Source organism: Genypterus blacodes, unplaced genomic scaffold (genome assembly GCF_046128005.1).
Source record: "Genypterus blacodes isolate CSIRO-AG114 ecotype Tasmania unplaced genomic scaffold, CSIRO-AGI_Gbla_v1 ptg000030l_1, whole genome shotgun sequence".
NCBI classification, from domain to species: Eukaryota; Metazoa; Chordata; class Actinopteri; order Ophidiiformes; family Ophidiidae; genus Genypterus; species Genypterus blacodes.
This window is the reverse complement of record NW_027466843.1, coordinates 4,446,190-4,472,121: the sequence shown is the minus strand read 5'-3', so window position 1 is coordinate 4,472,121 and position 25,932 is coordinate 4,446,190. Positions and strand designations below refer to the sequence as shown.

Genomic DNA, 25,932 nt, shown 5'->3' with positions numbered 1-25,932 from the left:
AGTCTCAGAGGTGGAGCTTCATGCTACCACAGCTCCTCTGCTCCTCCTCAGACCCTGGTGTGTGTGTGTGTGTGCTGCGTAAACGCCATGGAGCCGGACACACTTATGGAGCGCTTAAACATCTCAGCGTCACCCGAAACAAACCAAACTAACCCGAATTAAAGCACTGCGTCACATGCAACTTCCAGACATGGAGTCTAACGGGGGAGAAACGTCGACTTATCCCGGTGAAGGGAGCGGCTGTTGGTGAGTTGCAGACCATTTGTTTGGTGTGCGTGTGTGTGCGCGCGTTCTTAATCTGCGTATTTACTTGTTGCCGTACGTAGTAAAGTTTTGGGACGTGTTGGTGATTCTGTATCAGCGCAGGATCAGATATGATGATTTTTAACGGTATGTGACGTCATCAGTGGAGTTCAGACTCCTGTCTTTTCACGGAATGATGAAGTGAAATCATTATGTCTCCATCTAAACACTGCAGTAACACCTATAAAACACGCAACATTCTCTTCTATTTACGCTAAAAGTGTCTTTAAAGTTACTTCCGCATTGTGAAAACACACATTATTCATGTGTCCAGACCCCGAAACCACACGGTTTGCTTAAGTTTCTTATTATGTGTCTCATTATGTGAAGTTCAGTCTGACCTTTTTTTTGGTGTTTTTGGAAACTTTTGGGTGTTGAAAAGTTTTGAAAATGTTCTCGTTTAAAAGATGTATTAGCTAACACAGTTCTTAGCATGTGAGCTAGCAAGAGTCAAACATATCAGCCACGAACGACGTCTTTATGAAGAGCACATCACCTTGTTGTGCTGCTCGCTGTACTACTCACACCTACTGGTGAAAAGCATTTACAACAGGCAAATCATCAACAAGAACTAGTCACTGTTGACAGAACTACTGCTGGTACTTCTAAGGGCTCTTATATCACTTCATTATACTCATAAATTGCGGTAATTGTAAAAAGGACAAGAGTAGATATCTCTTAAAAAAACAAACTCAATAAATATCCAACTCTAAACTATCCCACCTTGACTTCATGTTGCTCCTCCTAACCGCAGGTTTGTGTTGCGTGTGTGTGTGTATGCACAGCTGCATTCAGAGTGAATGGAAAACGTGAGCATGAGATGGTGGCTTATTTTTCTCTCTGGTCTGGACGGGACACTTTTACACCGGCCCCTAACATGTCGCCAAGCAAGTGAACTTACGAAAGGGCTGCTGAACCAATCACACTCAAGCTGGGGACAAGCCACCGAAAACAGGGACTGTCCCTGGAAAACTGGGACGTCTGGTCGCCCTCATGTTTGTCTCTTTAGTCCTCTGTCCTCACCACTTTATTCGTTAGCTGGCAGTAAATCTATAGTTCGCTATTTCCCCAGGTTTTGTCTGAAAGTGAATAACACAGCATATTTGTAAGAACATTGTTTATTTCAGGGCAGGCAGCCTCTTTCTTTTCAATAAGCTTATTTTAATGCAAATTCTGTGAGTCATAAAATTGGCTCTGTTTTTCTACTTTGTGGAAAAGTTGTTTTTAAAGCAAACTCACTCCTCCTGCAAAGCCTGATTTTGAGACCAGTCCCTGAGCAGTGACTTGCTGCAATGGCCCGGCTGTACTAATTCACTAGGCACCATCCTCTCAAGATTTCGTGAGGAGCCAATAGTGATGATGGTAGATATCGATTTAAGTGATTGACAGGCTACTGGAGCCCAAAGAAGACTTTAGCATGTGGGTGCGCCTCTTTGGGGGGCACCTCTTCACTGAATGTCGCCTCAGATGTGCTGAGAAGAAACGCTTTGGTCCACAAAGGCCACCACATCCCCACAGGCTGTCCAAACAATCCTTCAGCTTCTACCTGAATGAATAAGTGTCGCCACAGAGTCATGCAAAGAGTCTTTAATTCCCAATTGAAAGAGGAAGTCCAAGTATTTGGACAATAATGTGAGAGGTCAGGCCACTGACCCGGACGATCTCGAGCCTCTGAGACCCGATCATTTATTGCTCCTGAGTCCAGCCGGCGTGCCCCTGTGTGTCTTCAGCAAAGAGAGCACATGCTCAAAGAAGCGATGGAACCCAGTCCAGCATCTTGTGGACTTATTCTGGACCAGATGGACCCTGTGCGGGGGATCTTCCTCTCCTCCAGGAGAAAATGTAAAGGCCAAATGTAATAGAAGAAGAACCCTCACAGCTGGAGATGCTCTTGTAAGTAAGACTGCAGACTTGTACCGTTTCACAGCTCTGACAGAGGGTGTCTGTCAGAACCATATCAGACCTGCTTGAACTGAATATTATGCACAAACAAGCATTTTTTCCCCTGTAGCCATCTTTGTTCCATGTAATGAGCAGTGAGCAGATGTTAGTCAGTATCCTAACAGCCAATTTCCCCAGCAAAGCTTGTTTGGAATCTGATGAAGAGATTATCTGAGCTGCAAATGAAGGATTGTTGGCTCAGTGTTTTACTAACAAACGGTGAATCAGCAGAAAAGTATCTTAATAAAAGAACCTGGAGTTTTTTGGTACGTGAAGGGCTTTTTAGAGAGAAGTGATTTGCCTTCTCTCAGCACTGCCTTAAGGGAAGTGAATCTAAGCTGGGGGCCGGCTGCTACGTGATTGCTTTAGATTACAATGTCTCACTGTGTGTGTGATGCATCTCAGAGCTACCAGGCTAGATTCAGTTAAGATTTCATAGAAAGATTACGTGTTAGGTGAGGCAAGGCAAGTCCAGCCAGGCCTCTTCTCTGCTCCAGGCAGCAGCACCGAGCGCTCCACAGGCTGGTGAAAAGTGATGTCATCTTTAACCGGACAGGAAAACAGCCACTCAAGTTACCGGCGTTCCATTAAAGCGTTCCTTCAGGGGATGTTAACGCTGAATGCTTTCACAGTGGCACACTAATACCCGTCTTCTGCCGCAGCCAGGCCCGACTTCTGAGGCTTTGTGAAAGCTTGTCTGGTCTTAGTTCAAAGAAGTCGATATGTGGGTCAACACACACATGTGCTTCCTTCATCTAAAAAGAAGTTATGGGATGCAAAATAGTGAGACGATTGCCCTTTTTGAGTGAGACCATTGATGGAAGAAGCAGCAATAACACCGTACAAAAGTGCATCCGGTATTCAAAACGTAACTGTAGCACTGTAAATATGAAGGTAAATACGATTGAAAAGTGTTGAGCTTAGGAGAGGGGATGGGAGGAAGCAAAGGAAACGTAGCGGATGAAGGAAAGAGAAGAAATCGTGAAAGGCAGGGCGCAAAACAGGAAGGAATGTAAGAGAGTATGAGCTTTTCTCGTGATAAATGGGCTCTTAAACTGCCGAGTGACTACCCATGATGTGCCTCGGAGTAGAAAGTCTTACAAAACATAAAAATACCAGACCAGTACCTCAACATGGCTCTGAGTGCAAGTACAGCACATGAGAAACAGTATGTTGTGTTTAGTTCACCTCTGAGTGAGTGAGTGTGTGTGCGAGTGTGCAGCCTGTAACGTTATCTTGTTCTCATCTAAGCCTTTGCGAGGCCACGGTGAGCTTATGTTCAGACTTGGCCCGGGGTTTCACTGGAATCCACCGCTCGAGTTTGTTTGTCTTTCGGCTCCTCATCCATATCTCCTCCATGACTCAACAATAACAAGTATAAGCACCGTCATTACAATGTCCGCCGTATCACGCTAGACTTCCCTCCCTATCTGCTCGCTTCTCCCTCTCCTCCTCTCAATCCCTCGCTCACAGGAGGGGGAGAAGACGCGGGGACATCACCCCACCTCCTCTCCATCATCCCTCCTTTCTGGTACTGATTTAAAGGGGAGTGTTTCTGTGTTTGTGGTGGGAACTCAGAGCAGAGAAGCAGAAAGCGGCTCGTGTGTGTGTGTGTGTGTGTGTGTGTGTGTGTGTGTGTGTGTGTGTGTGTGTGTGTGTGTGTGTGTGTGTGTGTGTGTGTGTGTGTGTGTGTGTGTGTGTGTGTGTGACCTTTTGGTGTGGAATGTTTATGGCTGGGGCGGTGCTGCTGCTGCTCCACATGGTTTCCAACCACTGGCTTAGTGGAGGAGATTGAGAATATATAAATATGTTAACTCAAGTACTGTACTTAAAGTGGGCGTTTCCCCATCTTTATTACATTCCTTCAGTGGACGTTTCTAAAAATGTATCCAGGACGTTTCCATCCAAATCTAACGTGTGAATTTAAATAGCAGGTTAGTGAACATCTGTTTCTCACTGTCTGTGTGGGGGGGCGGGGCCATTTCAGTGCCTGCTGCAAAGTGACCAATCGGGACAGAGCAGGCTTTTCTAGAGGCCGGGTTTTTAGCTAATAATGTCATTTCAGTCTGTAGCAGCCAATAAGAAGTAAGAGGAGAGAAGAAACATCCTGGAAGTGACTGAAACCTATGAATGCAGACATTTTATACGTGTTTAACCTCAACTTACAGCTACGTGACCATATTCCTACAAAAGCGACAGAAGTTACAACATTTCGCCTCATGTGACAGCGAGTGTTTCCACCCAGTGTGCACAGAGATCTACAGAAAGGCGTAATCAAAGTGTAGTCAGGCATTTTCTTGACCTTTTCACTGCAGCGTTCACAATGCATCACAATAGTTTGCAAATACATTTCTTTCTTGATTAAAACATTACAAAGCATGTATTCTCCTTTTGAGACACAGCTTCTGAATGTTCACATAACAAGAATGCAGAAGCTGTGATTTGAGGTCGGGCCTGTGGCTGCGGTTCGAGTGTGTTGAGGGAGAGAGAATCATAGTTAAGTGTTTCACAGAGAAAGTTCAAGTTCATCCTCCTCCCTGTGAGGAAGAGCACTTTGAATCTGCATATGCAAATACGTCACATGCTTTTAACATAAGAGGGGCCAAGACACTGACCCAAGGTTGTGTGTGTGTGTGTGTGTGTGTGTGTTTGTGTGTGTGTGTGTGTGTGTGTGTGTGTGTGTGTGTGTGTGTGTGTGTGTGTGTGTGTGTGTGTGTGTGTGTGTGTGTGTGTGTGTGTGTGTGTGTGACCTTAGGAACAGTGTGTCCCTCCAGTCACTCTCAGATGTGTCTTTGTTTACTCGCAGCTGAGGCTCATACACACACATACACACAGCGGTTTGAGAGGTTTCAGAACAGAACGCACCGTACGTACTTTCTCTGGTGTTGCAGAGGAAGTGGCGGCTCTTATCCCACCTAAATGACCACGCATCATCTGTTGTCATCGACCATCTGACATCTGGAATCACAGTTTATTAAAATACAGTTAATAAAGATGATAATAAAGAGCTGAGGTGAAAGTTCCATAATCTTTCAACTTTTCTGTGATGGCAAACCTGCTATTGTTCCGGCATCATGCTACCACACTCTCTGCAGACGTGACCCAGTTATGTTCTCTGCAATCTGGCATTAGGCATGAATCATTCTGGGCAGTTTGGAGTTCTGCTGTGTGCGTTTGGTTTCGATGTTGGTGAACAAACATAATCTCTGTTTTCTTTAGTAATGCTCTGTTTCACATTTGCACAATTCCGAAAGCTTTGCTCCTCAGATCCTCCAGACTCATTTCTCATTTCTCTTTTCTTTTTTCTTTCGAATCCCTCTCTGCCTACGCTGGTGGAGGGGGGGGGGGGGGGGCTTCCTTCCTTCCTGAGTGAGATGAAAGTGCATGTGTGGATGGACGAAGCATCTCCCCCCGTTTCACCACAGCTGTGAACCTCTGCCAGAAAGGGACGAGCTGGCCTAATAGTTTCCGCCTGGCTGAAGAGAGAGGGAGAGAGAGAGAGAGAGGGGCTGAGACTGAGAGATAAAGATAATGACAGAAAACAGAAAGTCTATGTTCTAAAGAAGTAATTAGTAAGCACATGTAACAAGTATATTCTTTTGTGATATTTCTTTGCACCGCTGTAGCTTCTATGTAAATAAAGTGACACCAGATTTTAACTTTGGATTACAAACGCAATGATTAGAAGTTCAGCAATGTGATGAAGTGTCCGCCGGTTCTTCTATGGGTGGGAGAGAAGGGAAGCTGCTCTGGAACTGAGAACTGGAACCAGGATGGAAAATGAATTATGTATGTATGAGGACATGGGAAAGAGAATCCAGACAGGTAATGAGATTCAAACAGGGTCGCGACAAAAGAATGGACGGATTGAGACGAGATACTAAAGTATGGAGGCAAATATGAGATGAAGACGAGGGGGTAGAGGGGTGAAGAAAAGGGGATAATCACTGCCGGGATTCCTCTGGAGCTGTGCTGACCGAGGCCCAAACAGGAATTTCCTCTGGTTTGCGCCGCAGCCTGAAAGTGTCTGGACTGATTTTGTGCGTTTGACCCGCAGAGCTCCAGGCGCAAAAACCTCACGCCGCAGACCTCAGAGTGACCCAGATCTGCCGAGAAAGCAAAACAACATGGCCTCCAGCAGACTGCCCGACCGCCTCGGCAGCGGCCCCATGGACAGGAGTGGAAGCTTCTTTAAGGTGAGGAGAGATTGGATGGATGGATGGATGGACGGGTTTCAAACCGCTGTCAAATCTCACGCATAATTAATGGCGTCTCAGCTGTCAAATGTATATTCTGCCTTTCAAATGCTGACATTATTAGTTACGGCTGAGTACTTTTGTAGACGCCGCTGATTGATGAAGTCTAAAAGCAGAGTTGGCCTTTTGGTGTTTTTGCAGTGGTTCAGCCATGGGACTGTAGAGAGCTGGAAGTGAAGTAAAGCAGCTGCAGCTTGTTGGCAGCTTGACAAACACTCACTCATGTAATGAACCTCCTCCTCCTCCCCCGTCTCTTTCGCTCTTCTGCCTCATTCCCTTTCTTTCATATTTCTTCCCCCTTCTCCATCTCTTCTTTCTTTCTTCCCCCCCTCCCGTCGTGAGCAGAGAGTTTCTTCTCCCTCTTCCACAGAGCCTCCCATGTGAACTATGTGCTCCGTGTCATTTGCTTGTCTCATTAAAACACTTCATTGCTTTATTTCAGGAAAGCTGATTTATTCACGGAGGGAAAAGGAGCTAGAGTCTGTCTCCTCTCTCCTCCTGCCGGACGCCATCGTGCACATACCTCACTGTCTATGAATGTTCCCCACCGTTTGCTTTGCTTGGTGACCCAATGATTGGCTTGATGCCCTCTGACCTCTTAACTTCTAGGATCTCCCTCTTGTGAATGCAGTGAGGTCCTTCCAATACAGAGATATGTGGTAGCGGTCTGATATCATTTTGTCTTTAGATTTATTTATTCATTAATTTATCCATTCTGTCATGAACAGAACACACACATAAGGAGAACATGCAGTAAGACTCTTGCTTTTCTCTACTTATCAAACATTGAAACCCATAAATTATTCTCTCCGCTGACTGTTTGGATTCTGTGAGCTCTTAGACACCAGAAGCTCGGACTCAGCACATTTTTTTTCCATGTTAAAGCTTCTGATATGCTCCATTTAAGGCAACACATAGAGGTGAAGTAACCTCATGACTATGCCATTGTAAAGTCGCACCACATAACATTTAACCACACGTGATCTGCAGTTATCCCCTACATGATTGCATTAATGAGACTAATTTCACTTTTTTCCACAACCACTTATGTAACAGAAGACAAACTAAGACTTGAGCTGCTGGGAAACACAACTACAGAGAAGTAGAAAGTGAAAGTGTGCTTGATTATTCCTGTTTATATCCCTGTTTAGAAGTAAGACACGCACATAAACACCCCCTCCCTTTCCTGTAAAGACAGCAGAATCTGAACTGTGACTCGCTGCAGCAAGGTTAGATCATTATGTTTCTTATAAAAAACACCTCAAAAACAATCTGTCCAACAATCCAGACTTGAATCTCCTTATTCCCCCTTTTCCATCCTCTCTGATCCCTGTGAAGGAGCTTTCTGAACGTGTCTGTGCGTCAAAACCAAACACATAGTTTCCCTTTGACAACATCTTTGGGGCAGTCCATGCAGAGAAACGCTTACCTCTTCACACACACCGCACCGACTACAGGGAGCTGAGCGAGCAAAGCCACCCCTGTGTGTGTGTGTGTGTGTGTGTGTGTGTGTGTGTGTGTGTGTGTGTGTGTGTGTGTGTGTGTGTGTGTGTGTGTGTGTGTGTGTGTGTGTGTGTGTGTGTGTGTGTGTGTGTGTGTGTGAGAGAGTTGTGTGCAAGACTATTTAAGTGAAGTGATGTGTGTGTGAGAGAGAGTTGTGTGCAAGACTATTTAAGTGAAGTGATTTGTGTGTGTGTGTGTGTATGTCTCAGCTCTCTTTAGAGCAGCATCTTTGCCTACTCTGACGCTGCAGCTGTGTGTATGGGCATCATGAATGAGTGTGAGTGAAGGAAACCAGTAGAGACGAGCAGAGATGAATGAGGTGAGGGATGTTTATGAAGGTAACATAGAGGACAGGAGTGCCTTGCCTTTCTTAGTGCTTTCAGAATGAGATTGATTTGCAAAAAAGCAAGTAAAAGGAATTCTTTGTGGTCCAGGTGTGGATGGAAGACACCATGTTACAAGACAAGCATCATACAAAGTCTTTATGATTCATCATGATCCTATAAATGTATCATTGTAAAGTAAGGCCTTTATGGGCGTCAGCAGTGAGGCTTCAGGAGGAATTCATTCAACAACCCGACCTTCACTTTACACTTCAGGGAGTTTCCAAGAACTCCTCGTCTTTCCCTTCTCCTTCATGTAAAAGGACATCCTGCAACTTTTAGCCTTACACTTGATGTGAATCAGTTTTCATAACACTGAAGTTGACTTGTTGACTCATATTGTGTTTTCTAAAGTTCTGACAGAAAGCTGGAGGAGTTGGAGGGTTGAACATCACTGGCTCCGTTTAGTCCTGCTTGGGGGGATTTGGGAGAGGCCTGTGGTTACTGCGGTCTGGCCCGCAGCACAGGGACGGAGGGAAATGTTGGGAAATGGCGCCACCCAGTGGTTGAAAAATAAAAAAAAACATTGAACGAATTCTAGGTCAAAGTTTTCATGACTAAACCAGGCAGGGTCAGACAAATACACAACAATGATGTATGTCAACAATAAGGGTCTGGTAGATATTTATTATTTATTAACTATTTTGGTCTATTTGTATATTTCTAGGCTTTTGTACTGCTATAAAGGGATAACTTATCATGTAGTTTTAGATGTTTGGGTGCGACCAAACTCAGACAGATCATCGGCCAAGTGCAGGTGAGAATGTAGTTAATTGTATTCATTTTTAGCTTTCATATATGTTTGCTCAGTCACAGAACAGTGCTCCAATTAGAGACCATTCACATCTTTGCATCTTTGAGTCAAGTTTGTGCTCAGTCTCATAGATTACAGCCCTCGTGGAGAGAGGGGGCTGCTGTTGTACGCTGGCTGAGTTTGTACTAGAAAGCTCCACTAACATCCACATAATGTTGTTTCACTTTCAAATGTGTAACTCATATTGTATTTGTATTCCTTATATTTGACATTACTTCCTATTTCTCTGAATATAAAGTGTTCTAGTTACAGAGGATGTTTGACACATGCTGGATCGGTGATAAACATTGTTTGACCTTGCTTATTGTCCCTATCTCTTGATCCTTCCCTGAAAATAGTACACCAAGCAACCACGTCCTGTGTGTGATAAGCAGCTTCCTCCCCGGCTGCCTTATCCAGATGTTTACTCCTCCTCAGATTACCATCCAAACAGGCGTGTCATTCGTGATCCAAATCACAGTTTCAGGTTGAGACGCATTGGATGGAGTTGAGCGCACAGTAAAGCGTGGAATATATCTCGTCTACACGTTGGTTGTAGGGTCATCACTGCGTTTTGTTTCCATGTTTCCTGTCTAAAGGAAATGAGGTACAGACAGGAAAGTGACTAAGTGTTTCCCTTGATTCTAGTTTGACCAGTAATCTGCCACAGTCTTCTATTTGAATTTTTCAGCTTTCTGATTTATTTCTGAGGAACTCTTATAGCTTTCGTTTACTAATCTTCCTCCTCTCCTCTCTTCTCCTTTTTGTGTTCCCTCATCAGTCAACACTTCTCATTCCTTCTGTTTGCAGCTGATTGATACATTTGCGTTGGAAATTGGGGAGCTGAAGAAGGAGATGGTTGAGACTTCGCCACCTGTGAACAAGGAGCCCATTGACTTTCAAAGGTATGGCTGTTCTTTTGCTTATTTCTCACACATTCCAAACCTTTAGTAAGCCCAACTCCTTCAGGTTTGTATTTGTAACAATGCTGCTGAATCTGAAGTGGTGATTGACATCGCCTTTTGTACAGCTTTCAAATAATAATAATACATTCTTCCAACCCGAGCTCCTACCAGCAGTTTTTATGAATTCCAATTCTTTGCCTACATGCTGTACTCATTCAGACCAGAGGGTGGAGTAAGTGTTTCAACTCATTCTGATGTATTCAGTCCCTGCCTTTTGTCGCCCTCTGGCAGGCTGGAGAGGGAGGTGAGCGGCATGTACCTGCAGTCCCCCCACTGTGGCGGGGCTGGGGCTGAAAGGGATTCTGGGTATGATTCCTTAAGGAGGAGGATGAGCGTGTTGGACCGGCTGACTCAAACCCATTCAGTGTGGTTGCTGCTGTCACTGAGTGAGGAGGAAGCTGGACACATGCTGCTCAAACAGCCACCAGGGGTGAGTAAGCATTCTCCTCCACTCAATACTGGGACATGTACAGGACGGTTTGACACACACACTGTGGGTTGTGCTAACACTTGGATGATTTTGCTATGGGGTGATAGCAAATGGACTTAATGCTGATTTATGACTTCACAAATACGTTTAAGATCCTGTTTCATTCATTTCATAGCAGGAAGCTAATCTTGTGAATGTCTGTGGCAGGTGTTCCTGGTCAGGAAGTCGCCCACTCTGCAGAGAAAAGTTCTCTCTGTCCGTCTGAAGGAGAATCAGTCAGGACCTCCCATCAGGCACTTCCCTGTCAGAGAGAACCAGTACAGTGAGTATACGCTTTGTGGATATTGTATCTGGTAGCCCATTAAGGGAAAAGAATAATATTAGAATTACTTGCAAATACTGTTTTACTCAAATGTACTGTATGTTCCTATAGATTATATTCATTTGAATTATGGGGAGTAACTCATTATGCCAATACATAATTTCAGTGTAGGTTGAGTCAAAATTGTACGCCAATTGTTGAATAATCCTGAAAATAATTATTGTATTTTTAACTCCACTACATTCTGATAGCTGGAGCTAAATTCTGTTTCATCAAATTGTCAACCTTTTGTTTGAGTTTGATATTACATAGATTGAAGATTTAATTATTTAAGAGGTTGGACATTTCCTCAACTAATTTGAAAATTGCAAAACTGTTACATTTGTTAAATCAAAAATTGAAAGCATTTACTTGTGATTGGATGTAATTCACTTCGTTCCCCAGTGACAGTGGCCCCATCTTAGTTGCAGTAAAACCCTGCAGTGTGTCTGCTGATGATGACTGTTTTAGCCTCCTTCACCTCCACCGCCATGCTGCACTGCAGAGCACACACTTAACGATGTCACATCCTGTCCACACCCACATACTTTCTACTCAAATAAACCCATACACAGATATACTGTAGATAAAGGGAAGTGAGAGTGTGACCCGACTCAAAATGAATATTTATTTTAGTATGCCTCGATGACATGTCGCTTTGTGTGTGACTCAAAGATCAAACTTCTTTTGATATTAAAGCTACGCAACAGCTAAATCAATCTATTAGTGAAACTGATCCACATGGTTGTTTTCCACTTATTTTGAATAAAATACACACATCTTTGAGCAATACTTGAGCAATACTATACCCACTGTCATTTGGTAGGTTTGTCTCTCAGTGATTCTTACCGTGTATCACATAAAACCAGATACAAACCACGCATTACCAGTGTTTGAATTATAGCTCAATCAATGTATATCTTGTTTGTTCGCAGCCTTTTTCCTGGAGGGATCGGGGATCAGCTTTGCAGATCTGTTTCGGCTCGTGGCTTTCTACTGTGTTAGCAGGTAAACACTCTTCTTACTCTCTCTCTCTCCGTCTCACCGTCCATCCCATAACTGTCTTTTGCCTCGGTGCCATTCCTCTGATCGCAGGATGAAAACTCATCACAGATGAAAGTCATTTCAGTAGAGTTAGCAGTAAACTCTCAGTAATCCTGAGGCTCATGTTTTTATCATGCCAGCCTGGCAGGAGCACGCAGACTCAGGAAATAGAGGGAGGTTGTGCTATGCTATGCTAATGCCTAAGACAACAAACCTGGTATTGAGTGCAGGGATGGATCTTGTATTAAAGTGGCAACCAATATTTCTCAAAGGCATCACAGATTTTGGGGATGCGTGGAAATCACAGTCATGATTCCATTTACAACAAAAGCACAAAGGTATTTTATTAGTTCACAGCAGGAGTGCTTCACTCACAGAGTCTGTATGCAGGTTTTTGTTTTACCATCTAAACTTTTACTGTCATCAATTTTGCAAAGCAACTTTCAAACAGAAAGTTCCACACTCTTCCAGGCTTCCCTTTAATTCCGATGTTTTCTCCCCATTCAGGGATGTCCTGCCTTTCACACTCAAGCTCCCAGAAGCCATTGCATCTGCCAAGACCCAGAAAGAACTGGAGGAGGTGGCTCAACTCGGAGCAGGTAGAGCAATTTCTGACTTGCCTGGTGTAATACTCATAAATACGCATTCAACAAAGACAAAATGTCATCTGTTGTTATGATCCTCCTACATTACCACATGGTTGTTACCTAAGTCTGACAGTAAACATATTCTAAAGTACTCCAAGTACATTGCAGTCTCAAGTATGGTGCAAGTCTCTGCACGTGAATCGATTTCCCGTACTGCAGTGCCATCACGTGAAAGGAACTTCACTGATCTTCAAACGGGCTGAATATGTAAAACTATCACCCTAGCTCTTTCATGTGTCTTTGATCCAAGTGGTGCTGAACAAATGCACTCATCTATGTCAAACTCAATAACATAACACTCGGGGACAGGTCCAATATTTCTTTGCCCAACCTTTTAGGAAACAGATTTATTTTTTCTTTGCTAATTCATGCCTTCTCTGGCTTCTGGCTTCACAGCAGATGGACTCCCTCCATCTTTTCTCCGTGTTATTCTAGGCCTCGGCTGCTGCGAAACTGCAGTGAGTCAGCTTCTTAGAGTGGAGGCCTGCGCATTGCTCAGTGCTTAGTGTGGGGAGAAGGGAGTGGCAAGTGGAAAACCAGCCTGTGCACTGTGTAAATCCACACACGCACACACACACACACACACACACACACACACTGTCACACCACATTCAAACATACACACGGGTGCTCGGCTGTAACACGCTAAAGTCATGAGCAAGCGTGCAAACTGTGTCATCGCCTCTGAGAAGCTTTTTTTTTTTTTTAACGCGTCTGCATGCCGACATTCCTGCATGAATAGAAGTGGGTGTCAGTGTTCGCCGTGTGCCTTTTTGCCTTCCGTATCGCCGTAATAACATTGGATGCGTAAGTGGGACGAGTCTGGTGAAGCTAAACTGTTATTCCACTTTCTGAGCCTCTCGTAGGAAACACACGGTCATAAACTCGCCTTCTCCACTGGAAAGCTTCTATTTAAAGAGCTAAAAGCAGACTGGGCTTGTTATGTTATGGTATCTGCTCGTGCACATTTTGAAACACAAACACGTGCTCCCCTCTGGTCAGTTCCAGCTTATTCCAGCCCGATAACACATTTGAATACTGCGGTGGTTTCGCTCCGTCTTTGCCTTTCCAGCGAGCACGGATGATGTCGTAATGCCGGCATGCAGGTTTTGGCAACTGGAATTCATTTCTCTTTGGTAACCTGAGCACGATATGTAGGAGGTACAGTTCAGTGGAATATCCTCGATCAATTCTCACAGAAGCAATGAGCGACAGTCCCCGGCTGTGACCAATCAGAATCCTCTATGATGTGAGATCCCGGTGCGTTCCGTCTGTGTTATTTTGGGCGTTGGGTGAGAGAGGGTGGATATCCTGCTGCACCGGAGATAGAGCCACAGTGTCAGGTGTTCCCTTTGCTCAGATGGACCAAGTGGGAATGCCACAAGCAAGCTTCAGTCTCTAGACAGTGAAGTAGCAACTGGATCTCTATTTTTGATGCGGAGGTGTGCAGTATAGCAGTCCAGTACATATACAGTAGTGTCTTTCTCCTCCTGTAAAGCTGTGTGTGTGTGTGTGTGTGTGTGTGTGTGTGTTAGCTCAGAGAGAGTCATGACAAATAGCAGCAGACAATGGAATGATTCAGTGAGGAAACAATACGAGCACGTTTCTCCACTGTCACATTCAGGACATTGAATAAACAAACTCAGGAGTTCCACATCAGATTGAAGAACTACAAGGAAACACAGTCAAAGTATGTGAGAGGAAAACGGAGCAGGAAGGAGGGGTGGAGGAACTGAGCTGTGGATGTGCATGTGTGTGTGTTTAATGCCCTCCCACTATGTGATTAGCAAGGGCGACTCCCTCTGCGTGTCTCTGGGTGTGTGTGTGTGTCGGCACCCAGTGAATCAGAGCCAAGAGACGCAGAGGCTGAAGTCACAGCATTTCTGCCGCCAAACACTCAAAGGAATCAGGGCGAGAAGCAACACGGAGGGTCGCTTCAGAGAGAAAGTTAGAGGAAACGTCTGGCGCTGTAACTCAGTAATAGTTTGGAATGCGGCCTTTGTTCTTTGCGTGTGTTTAACAAAAGCTGTGTAAGGACGCTCGCTATCTTACTGGAAACTCTGAGTTGGGTAAGCAGAAGTATGTTTGACTTGGTTAATGTTTTCCTCTGTGTGTGTGTGTGTATTACAGGCTTCTGGGACTCTGCCTTGTGTAGTCAGCGTCGCTCCTCCCCTCCTCCGCGTCGCCCCCTGAGCCGGACCCTCAGCCCCCAGCGAAGCAGCAGGAGCGGTGTGGATGAGGCGACTCAGCAGAGAGCAGCAGGGGCGCAGTGTGACAGCGCCCCCCCAACTCTGAGGTCGCACGCCCGTCCACCCGTCCGTCGCCTGGAGAGGAGACATTCCAGCGGGCCGCTGTGCTTTGTCAACCCGCTGTTCCTCCAGACCCATCAGCACCAAAGCTGTGAGGAAGACTCTCCGTCCTCTGCGTCACCGCCCTCGCACGCTGCCAAGTTGGATAGTCACCCGGGGAATGCGGTGCAATCCGCCGCCGGCAAGCCATCCAGCCGCAATCCAAAGAGCAAAGTACACGCGGACGAGACCAAACTGAACGGGAAGTCGCGGCCTCCGCCCCCCCGGCCCCCTCCTCCGCGCTCGATGCCGCGCCGGCGCCCCGCCCCGCCCCCACCTGGGCAACCGGCACCCTCTACCAAACCCAAGAGCGCGCCAGAGAGCAAAGCCGTGTCTCCCAGGCAACATCAGTCCCCGAGCAAGCGCCCTGCACCTGCTCCGCCATCCATGGGTGCCAAGCACAGCAGCCCATCTAAAAGTACCAGCTCGCCTGTCCCAGTGCCTTCAAGTCGACCGCCTCCTCGCCCTAAGATGCCGGATCTGGAAGCCCACCGCTGCCACATTGCCCTGGATGATGAGACCATCGCCAAGGCTCTCTCCCGAGCCAAACTTCCCCCCTGCCAGCCTCAGCCTGCTGGAGATACGCAGCTGGAGAACGGCGCTGGAAGTCCGGTCAGTCCTCCGGGCAAAGCGCGGGGACGGCAGCGGCTGAGCGACATGAGCATGTCGACTTCATCCTCCGACTCTTTGGAGTACTCCCAATCCCCCGGCTTCTCCCTCGGCCTTGTCCCCGGTCCGCCGGGAGACCGCCTTAACCCTCAGGACACAGTCGAGGACAGTAGCGAGGACGACGAAGAGGGGGAGGAAGATGAGGAGGAAGACTACGGGGTCAGTCTAGAGACGGACTTGGAAATGCGCCTCCGCACGCCCTTTAAAGCGCGCAGGCGAAAGATGGTGGTGGGCCTCAGCGGGGGGCCTTTCATCATACCCCGGGCTTTAAAGGGACACTTCCGCAAGGTGAGCGGCGTGTTCAGCTCTCTGGTGACGCCGGAGAGACGGGCGGTGAAGAGGATCGCCGAGCTGTCCAGGGATAAAACCTCCTACTTTGGCTGCCTGGTCCAGGACTACATCAGCTTCGTCCAGGAGAACCGGAGCTGCCACACGTCAGGAGTGGATTTCCTCCAGACGCTCAGGCAGTTCATGACCCAGATGAAGGCTTACCTGCGCCAGAGCTCCGAACTGAACCCTCCGCTGGAATCGCTCATACCCGAAGATCAGATCGGTGAGTGGCACCTTCATGGTTTCTTGGTGTTTGCTGTCACTTTAAAGCATGATTAGGCCTGACCTTTGTTGGTTTCATGAGTGTAGGCGAGTGTGTGGGTGTGTGTTGACCTGTGTGTGTGTGTGTGTGTGTGTGTGTCCAACATGTCATTCCTCACATCACTCGTCATACATTGTTAGTCAGTCCAGTTTGTTACTGAAACCACTTCTCTCTCAAGTTTTCACTACAAGAAGGGAAGCACAACCTCTTTGCTCTTCCTGCAAAAACAAAAAAAAAGCAAAATGACTTCATTCATGGACAATGCTCGGCTTGTGCCAGGCGTTGCTACTGACCAGAGGGATCATGCCTCCCACTTGCAGCTTTCCATATTAGTCTGTTTCAGTGTTGAGTTACAGAAATGCCAGTGTGCCGTGCCGGGGAGTTTATTCTAGGCCTCATCTCGTTGGCACCTTTATTTTGAAGGTACAAAGGTCACATATCAATCGTGTTGTCATGCTTTCCGAGGGTTCCAACCTTAATAAAATGAGGGGCTGACATGTTTCATCGAGCTCATGCTAATTGTGAAAGTACAGTGAGCCGCTCTATCAAAGAAAGATAGATATTTATTCTGGATAATTGTGGCCTTGGAGTATTTGCATGAATATGTAACCGCGTCTCCACAGTCATCTCACAGCCCTTGTCCATTGTAAACAATAACAGCAAAAGCCTTGTTCGCAGACCAGAGAAGTGATCCATTCTGGTTGCGCAAACACACCACACAGATACACACATATTGTCTCACACACACTCGCAGATATTCCTCCTCTCTCAGGAGGTTTGTGGAGTTTTTGAGAGTGCAGAAGGACAGGAACAGTAATGCTGCATGTGTGTTTCTATAAACAAGCTTTATTGTTTGTTTGGCAGACTGGAATATGCAACAGTAAAATGTGCTTTGCCTGATGTGACACTAAAATGCCACAGAATGTTTCAAGTGGAGCAGAGTTCACATCTGTCGTCCCATCCAGACGGTTTGGTGAAATATTAAGAGGGAGGACGGTGATGTGGAGTTCAAAGTGACATGTGGGGAGAGAAATGCTTCACTTTGGCTCTAAATGTGTTGCGTTTGTAGCAAAGGAGGAGCTTAAAGTCCAAATGTGTGACTTTGACGATGAGTAAGGAATATTTTGAAGGGATAAAGAGGAAATGGAAGATGGGCCCCATGACAGAAATACACACAAGTGGGGAGGATGTGGATGAAAAGGCAATGCTGTCATTATCAGGACTGTAATCAGGACCGTGTGTGTGTGTGTGTGTGTGTGTGTGTGTGTGTGTGTGTGTGTGTGTGTGTGTGTGTGTGTGTGTGTGTGTGTGTGTGTGTGTGTGTGTGTGTGTGTGTGTGTGTGTGTGTGAGAAATAGTGCTGATCCAAAGAACATGATATAAAACATTTCAATGAAAAGCAGGTCGTCCTTTAATAGATCAGATCTTTGTAATAATAGATTTGTAGCATTCCATTTCATAGTTCATTGTTATTTGAAAATACAAAGATGACTCCACTGACTTTCCTTCTTTATTGAGGGAAGCATTTGAATCATTCTGTAGCTGAATAACAAATATTGCTCAATGCACCACGTAGCCTGTAGGAAGCCAGGAAGTCGAGGGTAATGTGTGAAATGTGTGTTTATGTACACGAGTGAGGATCAAAGTCTTGTCAATGACGCACATTTTTCATGAGTTTTTAGGGATTGTTGTTGTTAGGAGCTTGACCTCAGGTGACCTCACTGTCTTTGCTTCAGACACACGCACACACACACACACACACACACACACACACACACACACACACACACACACACACACACACACAGACAGAGGATTCCTGTGCTGTTGTGTAAGAAAAGCACACTCGCCTTAATGTGGTTGGGACTGATCCCGGGGGCCACAAACACGCACAAAAAAACAGAACAACACACGGACAAAAGTCACCCAGAGGAATGTAAAACACTCCAAAACATCTTTAAACTAAATGAATTAGAACCAGGATGTGAGTCGTATGTCAACCATAAAGGAATGAAAAGCCCCCGGGGGACTCATAACACCAACACACACACACACACACACACACACACACACACACACACACACACACACACACACACACACACACACACACACACAATGACTCCTCTGTGTGCCTGCTCGCTTGTTTATGCTGTGGCAGAACATGTGTGTGTGTGTGGTTCTGACTTAATGCTGCCAGGAAGAAGAACCAAGAAAGTGTAGGACTGTAGTCTCATCCAGGAGCGTCTGCCCTCCACACAGGGATGGAATGCATATGAATAAATAAACATGACAGGCATCCAGGAATACAAATCCAAATCTCACTAATCTGTTCTTACAGTGAACAAGATACAAAGCTTATTTGTATAGGAGCGTGTATAACATTGTGCCGGGGGTGTCGCCAAGGAATGCTTGTGTTTGCATGAATAATTGTGTCGGTGTGCTGCTGCCAGTGAACAATAAGACACAATTGTGCACATGTGACATAGTGCACATAACTGAGGTAGGCAGGAACCGATCTGATGCTTATGTTGCTGTGAGGTGACGATGGAGCTGTGATATGCCTGAGCTCAACCTTTTGACTGTCCCTATCCAACCGAACCTTACCACCCAACCAGAAGTCATCACTCATGGTTTACATCCTAATTCTGTGTTGTGTTCTGTGTTCCTGTATTGTATTAGAGTGTTTGCATGCTGCCTTACTCTTATCTGTGTCTTAATGTGCTTGTGTGATTTTCTACAGACCAGGTGCTGGAGAAAGCAATGCACAAGTGTGTACTTAAACCTCTGAAGAGTGTGGTGGAGGTGGCCTTACATGACTTCCAGGTGAGAGATGAAGGGCATGTTGCGGTGTCTTGTGTGATTAAGAAGTCAGGTGTTTGACTTGTTAAGACTATGGAACTATAAAACCTCTGTGTACTAAAGTCCGAACCTCACTCAGCGCTAAAGTAACAACGTGGTCAAGAGGATGAATCGTCTTTAATGCAAACCTTTAATAATCTCCCCCAGGTGAGCAGCGGAGCTCTGCAGCAGCTCAGGGAGAACTTGGCCCTGGCTAAGACCAAGAAGCCTCACGAGCTGGGGGTGGACGGTGCCGTGCCCCCCGACGCTCTGGCCATAGAGAAGATCCGCCAGAAGCTCCTCAACATGAGGAAGACGTATTCCCCGGAGAAAAAGGTGTCACTGCTGCTGCGTGTGTGTAAACTCATCTACACCATCATGCAGGATAACTCAGGTGTGTGAACGACGACGGCTTTGGCGTCCTTCTATCGGGGGGCGGCGGACAGTAATGAAGGGAAAGTTAGAAAGAGAAGCTGATGAAGCATGGAGGCATCTCTGCACCGTCTTTGCTCTTGTTGTCACACGAGCTCACAAATGCACCGCTGACACGGATCTGAATCTGCTACCTGCATCAGAAAGGAACCTGTTGGTTTACTACATGAAACCGCGATCTGTTGTGTGTGTGTGAATGTTATCTGTCAACATACAAAGGGAGAAATGGACCCTGGCACTTACACAGAAACTATTCCTCATACATTCCCTGTGTTGCTGAACTTTCTTCCACTCTCCTCCTGGGTTAGATCCAGTCCTCAGTGTGAGCAGTAGTTGTATCCTCTGGCTGACTTGTGTATCCCCCACCACACCCATCTTCTGCCTTAACTTGCCTCTTTGCCCCGCGTCTGCTTCCTTCCAGGGAGGATGTACGGCGCTGATGACTTCCTGCCCATGCTGACCTACGTGGTGGCTCAGTGCGATTCGCCTCAGCTGGATACAGAGATCCAGTACATGATGGAGCTGCTGGACCCGTCTCTGCTGCACGGCGAGGGTGCGTGTGTGTGTGTTCATTTGATCAGATTCATCAGGCATTTAATGTTTCATCTGCATTATCTCACATTCTGTTTCAAACATGGGAGAAACATGGTTGTCAACAAGAAGTAAAAAGCCTCATTGTGAGTTGTTTAGATTGCCAGGAAGGAAATTCTTTTCTAAAGGTTTTGAAGGCCGTTCAGTGAAATTTTAAATGCTTAGTGCACAAAAGATGCTTGATCTATTCTAAAGGAATTTGAGTGAACTCCTTTTCCTGACTTCCCCCCCCCTCCTCCTTAATCACAGGCCCGTACCTGGGACAACCCCGTGTTGATTCAGTTTAGCAGACAGCTCATGTGAGAGAAATGTAGGCAAAGGGTGGAGGTGCCCTGTCAACACTGGTAGGAAATTCCAGTCGGTGCTTGAATTGAATGTGCTGGAAAAGGTTCAGAGGGAGAAAGGACTCTGAACACTCCCTCAAGACATATTTTCCTATTAGCGTCAACTTGTCTGGAACTTGAATTCAACATTGTGTATGTTTGTGTGTTGCTCCCTGTGCTTGAAAAAAGTGCATGCTTACATTTGAGGCTTTGATAAAGCCACACCACAGTGTCTATGATTACTGATGACCTATTTAATAACTCATCAGGCACTGCTAACTTGTTTGTTTATTAAGTCTTTGGGTTGATATATTACATTACAGGACATTAAGACCATTTGGCAGACGCTTTTATCCAAAGCGACTTACATTACATTACCACCCTTCGCAGAGGGGGGAGCAATTGAGGGTTCGGTGCCTTGCTCAGGGGCACCTCGGCAGGGGCTTGAAGCGGCAATCCTCCGGTTCCCAAGCAGAAGCTCTACCCACTGAGCCACTGCCTCCCTTTAGATATGCTGGAAACAATTCAAGAGCAGAATAGAATACTAAGATAGAATACTAAGATAAACTTGCAGATCTTTGGTGAACTGTCACTGCGAGGTTCCATGCCGTGCTTCAACACTTCCGTCTGTCATTCCTTTCTCAGGCGGCTACTACTTGACCAGTGCCTATGGAGCCATGGCCCTCATCAAAAACTTCCAGGAGGAGCAGGCAGCCAGGGTGCTGAGCTCTGAGACCAAGAGCACCCTGCACCAGTGGCACAGGCGGCGCACCGCCCAGCGCGCCGCCCCGTCTGTGGACGACTTTCAGGTATCACGCCTGACCTGAGCCCAGCCTGAAGCCAAGGCAGTGAGTCTAAGTTGTCCAAACAAATCCAAACTTTACTAAAGACATTGGACGATGCATGGATTTATTTATTTTCCCAAAATAACAAATTAAAATCATTTCTTTGTATTTTATCAAATCAGATTTCATAGTCTCTTGATTAACACCAGTTGCGTGTGACTTTCAGACTGTTCAGGTGTAACTACTGCGCTGACAGGATGTGACATTTGTCCTCTCTCAGCTGTAACCGCTCGTGTTCTGTCTGCCTGCTGTTTGCCTGCTTGCTCGTGTTCGTCGTTGAGATATTTGTGCGTTTATTTTCAGCCACGCATGTGAAAGCTAAGTCTGCGGAATCTTAAACGCTCTTGGTTTCTCCTCTTTAGAATTATCTCCGTGTGGCGCTGCAGGAAGGCGACTCGGGCTGCACAGCGAAGACGGTGGCCGTTTACCCTTACTCCACCACAGAAGAGATCTGCTCACTCTGCGCTTTCAAGCTCAGAGTCTCCGATCCTGAAAACTACGCACTGTTCCTGATCACTGCCGACACCAGCCAGCAGCTCGCCCCGGACACACATCCTCAGCGAATCAAAGCCGAGTTTCACAGCCGGCCCCGTGCGCAGACCTTCCACTTTGTCTACAGGAGGGTCCCTAACCTCAACCCGTGTATCCCTGCCAACACACATCACAGAAACTGCCATTCAACCTGAAACAGTGGGGGAAGAAGGACGTAACAGCATGCAGCACTTGATCTTGACTTGAGTCTCACTGTATTTACGTTTCACTGGTTTGTTTTGCTGCCACATTTAAGGACAATTGAAAAAGGAAACAGGATATGTATGGACATATTAGTGCAGATAGCAGAATGTTGATGCCATTTTTGTTTTTGCGACAAGCCACCAAGTGGTAAGAGGTACTCAGGAAAGTTCAGTGTGTATTTGTGGTTCCGTTATGTGTCAAAGTGACAAATCATGGTGACGCTCGTTGAGGATGTGTTCAGCTTAATAACAAGTATGAGTCCTATAGCGTAAATGAAGACTTTAAGTGAGTTACTAACAACTCAACAAGTCTCTGTGGACGCTATTTGTCCCATATCTGCTTTGGTTAGGCCGTGTGCTGGATAGAAATTGTTAGAGGAAGTGTAGAGGCTGATTTGCAGGATTACGTTTAAATGTGTGAAGTGAGGTCGTATGAGAAAAGATGAAGACCTGTGTCTTCCTCCCAGCAGAAGTCATGATATTTCCCTTTTTGTAGCTAAACCTCAGCCTTAATGACTGTTATTCCAGGTGCCTTCAAAAAGAAATGAACATACTGTAAGCTTTCAGCATCCATCCAGTGTTACATTATCTTCCTAAAACCGGATTAACTTCTCCAGTTTAAACATTAATTTAAGGAAAAAGAACAATTGTCAAAGGCATGATCTTGTTTTTGTTGCTCCTTTGTGTTTCTGCAGTTGCTGGTCAATTGTAGTTTGATATCTTTGTGGAAATATTTATATATTCAAGTTTCTTTTTCATCCTAAAAGTGACAAAGAAAGCTGTTTGTATTCTGAATTAATTAATATTTCTCATATTAGACTTGGGATTATGCCAGTGATTTCTCAAAAGTATTTCAAAACACTGTTTCTATTGATTATTATAAAAGTGAAAAGCTGACTGGGGACATATATTAAAGTCTCTGCACAATAGTCCATCTAAACAAGGCTACTTCCTGACTCCAGTAAATATTATTCAGGACACTTTTATATGTATGTTATAGCTGAGAGAAGAATGAAATGCTTTCTTGTTTTTAAGATATTAAGTCTGGGATGTGATCGGTCAGATTTATGTGTACCTTGATGGCAGTTAACTGTAGTATTTTAGAAATGCACGAGCTCTTATGAAAGATAATGAATTGCGAGAAAGTGTGACATTGATCAAACTCCATCAGGTAGAATTTGCTGCAACTGTAACTTGCCTTGACCCTCTCTCTCCTTTTATTAGTCATTTTAAGGGGGCCTACACAATAAGCCACAAATTCACAACCACCTATTGTGCAGTTTGCCAGGGTCCAGCTGGCTGAATTACTTCCTGTAACAAAGCATTAAGGGTCAATGGGCTTTCTGGAGCCTGTGTGATAAGAGGAGAGGCAGAGGAAAATACTGATTTATTCAAAAGTTCTTTCCAGGGAGTCCTGATCCTGGAGCAGCAGTCCAGGTAGGTAGTTGGGAAAGGGGAGGCAGCATTGTGGATGGGAGCCTGACCTGTCCTCTACATTGACCCACTGATCAATCACACATTTTGGATGTGATCTATGTATGTATTTCATAGGTCCTGCATGTTTTATTATATTGCAGAAAGATTAAGAAGCAGCAGATGTTTTTTGTTTTTATTAATGTTAACTTATGTACAACCCAAATTTATTTCATTCAAGTACAAAAAGATAAAAACAATAATTGCCAACATAAAAAATCTAGTGTGTCCATGGAAAAGCTGTTGAGCGTCACACTTCAGAGGGTCCTTCCATTGATAATTTTGTTTTGTAACATTGCGCCATCTCGTGGCGAAACACGGCCCCTACTCCAGGAGAGATAGAATACAACGCGCGTGACGCCAGTAGGCTGATCGGTGCCTTCGCTGCGTCCCTGTGGTTACAGCACAGCAGGCAGCATCTCTAACGGAGCCAAGTACGGAGAACCTGAACGCACCAAAGCACCAAACAGACCCAAGGTAAGACTCAGGACATCCACGTCTTTCTCTAACACTTTACGGACAACACACACTCGTCCGCATCCTTTAATCACAACATCGCGAAGGTCGTTTTAGGAGTCAAACGTGATGTAAAAGTGCATCATGTAAAAAGTTTATACTGCAGTGTTGTTTTGGTGGCGTAGAAGATTCGGAGGTGTATGTTGACAGAAGGGAGCAGCGGGCTTGTGGATGGTTTGCTGGTTAGGCCTAAATGGCGCAGTTTCAGGGGGTAGAAATTCCACCTGACACTCACGCAGGAACCCCGTCCATCATCATCCCGCTGCTGTGAAATCACACCAGTGTTGTTGTTGTGCAATGTGGATGCGCGGACAGGGGAGACATTTCCAAAACAGCCTCAGCTCTGCAGCGTCATGGTTACCGCATATTCATTGCGGCACACTGACTCCGTTTCTGCTGCGCGCTGGTACAATGTTAGGTCTCGTAAAGTGGATTTTAAGAAGCTTTTGAGGCGTCATGTTCGGAGGCTCGTCTGAGGCGTGAACATGACGCGCTGAGCGGAGGAGGCAGAGCGGCCTGAGTGCAGAAGATGGGGAGGCTTTAGTGAGATTGGGGGAAATTCGAAACCATAATAGAGTCAGTCTCTTTGATCTGGTGTGGCGCGAGTTGAGCGCATTTTGAGCAGTGTCTACTCTGATGAAGTGTGTATGTTGTGCGCGCGCGCGTGTGTTGTTGTTGTGCGCATAATGCGGGTGTGCAGTCACGTAAAGTTTTGCCAGCACGGGTTAAAAATCCTGCGTGTACGCGCGCGCAGCCACAATTGGCGCGTGCCGCTGAGGGAGAGAGAGTGTGACGCAACCATCTTTCTGTTTACAGAAATTTATGAGAAAACTTGCTCTTGTTACATATTGGTACAAACATAAGAGAATACATTACAGTAAGGTAAAGCTGCTGCGAAGAACAACACATATCAGGCTTGATGATTGTTGGCTAGTTGGTATCATTGTCAGTAGCCCAGTTTAAATTAGCATAAAACAACAATGGAAACCTGGTTCTCAGCTGAATATACTTTTGGTTGCCATGTTAACCTTTGTTGCCCCTACCTTTGGTTTGTCTGTCTGTCAGCACAATATTAGGCATTTCTTTCCAAAATTTGAAAGTTTTATTGGACATTAAGTATCACATCAGGATAACAGTAGAGTAAAGAAACCAAAACATTGCAACATTTTTGGAATCCCGGTGCACCGCTGCAGCAGAGGGCTGCATGACTTCTCACCAGCCTCTCTCTCTGTCTCTCTCAGCCCATACCAAAACATGGCTGCTCTAGGGGGAAAAGTGCACCCCCCCACCCAAATCCCAAAACTGGTTGAGTCCCTGTTTGCATTCAAATTGATTGATCATGTGCCTTCCCTGACATATCGTAGCGTCCAGAGGGGTTGATCGCTCGCTCCATTGGCAGCTGCATGCTAGTGACGTCCTTGATGTCATCCAAATGTTGTGATGAATAAATGTGTCATCATAGTTGTAACTTTGCTATTTTGACATCACTATTATCTATTTAAGTAGCATTACAGCCTGACACTGTTGTAAACAACATTGGAAGCAACACGGTTTATAGTAGGTTTGACTTTGTAATTATAAGTGGGAGGATCTCACTCTGGCTTCCAAGAGAAATGTTATTGATCTGACTTCATATATTAAAAGGTTAAATGGTGATGATTTATCTTCCTTATCTGACCCTGTTTTAGATCAACCATTAGTTAAATGAGACTAGAAATCATGTTTGAACCCTTTTTCAGAGCAGACAGCGCCAGGACTCTTAGCAGTTGCTTTATTGAATAGGTACACTTGTGTGTTTCCTGTGACAACATAGCAAAAGTCCCATTATTTCTTATTTCTCCAGCTCCGTCTTTGCACCCTGGTATTTAATCTCTTCTGCTGTGTTTGTGTTGAGGATTTTTCTTTTTTTCTCCACTGCTGGGTTCCTTCAGTATCCTCACACT

The 25,932-nt window shown here is 45.6% G+C and overlaps 1 protein-coding gene across 3 annotated transcripts; it reads left to right on the top strand.

Moving 5' to 3' along the window:
• Positions 1 to 27: 27 nt before the first annotated feature.
• On the top strand, positions 28 to 22,919 carry LOC142994660 (ras and Rab interactor 2-like). Of its 3 annotated transcripts, none has more exons than XM_076145465.1 (13): positions 28 to 246; positions 6,302 to 6,440; positions 9,990 to 10,084; positions 10,376 to 10,574; positions 10,782 to 10,896; positions 11,871 to 11,943; positions 12,487 to 12,578; positions 14,757 to 16,196; positions 18,978 to 19,060; positions 19,244 to 19,469; positions 19,929 to 20,060; positions 21,067 to 21,269; positions 21,629 to 21,768. In XM_076145465.1, exons 2-12 carry the CDS (start codon positions 6,372 to 6,374, stop codon positions 21,246 to 21,248), a joined length of 2,706 nt encoding a protein of 901 aa, XP_076001580.1. In that variant the 5' UTR covers positions 28 to 246; positions 6,302 to 6,371; the 3' UTR covers positions 21,249 to 21,269; positions 21,629 to 21,768. The 3 variants fall into 3 exon arrangements, with proteins under 3 accessions (XP_076001580.1, XP_076001578.1, XP_076001579.1); XM_076145463.1 differs by having other exon boundaries at positions 29 to 246; positions 21,067 to 21,230; positions 21,629 to 22,919; XM_076145464.1 differs by lacking the exons at positions 28 to 246; positions 6,302 to 6,440 and adding an exon at positions 8,872 to 9,786 and having other exon boundaries at positions 21,067 to 21,230; positions 21,629 to 22,919.
• The last annotated feature ends 3,013 nt before the right edge of the window (positions 22,920 to 25,932 follow it).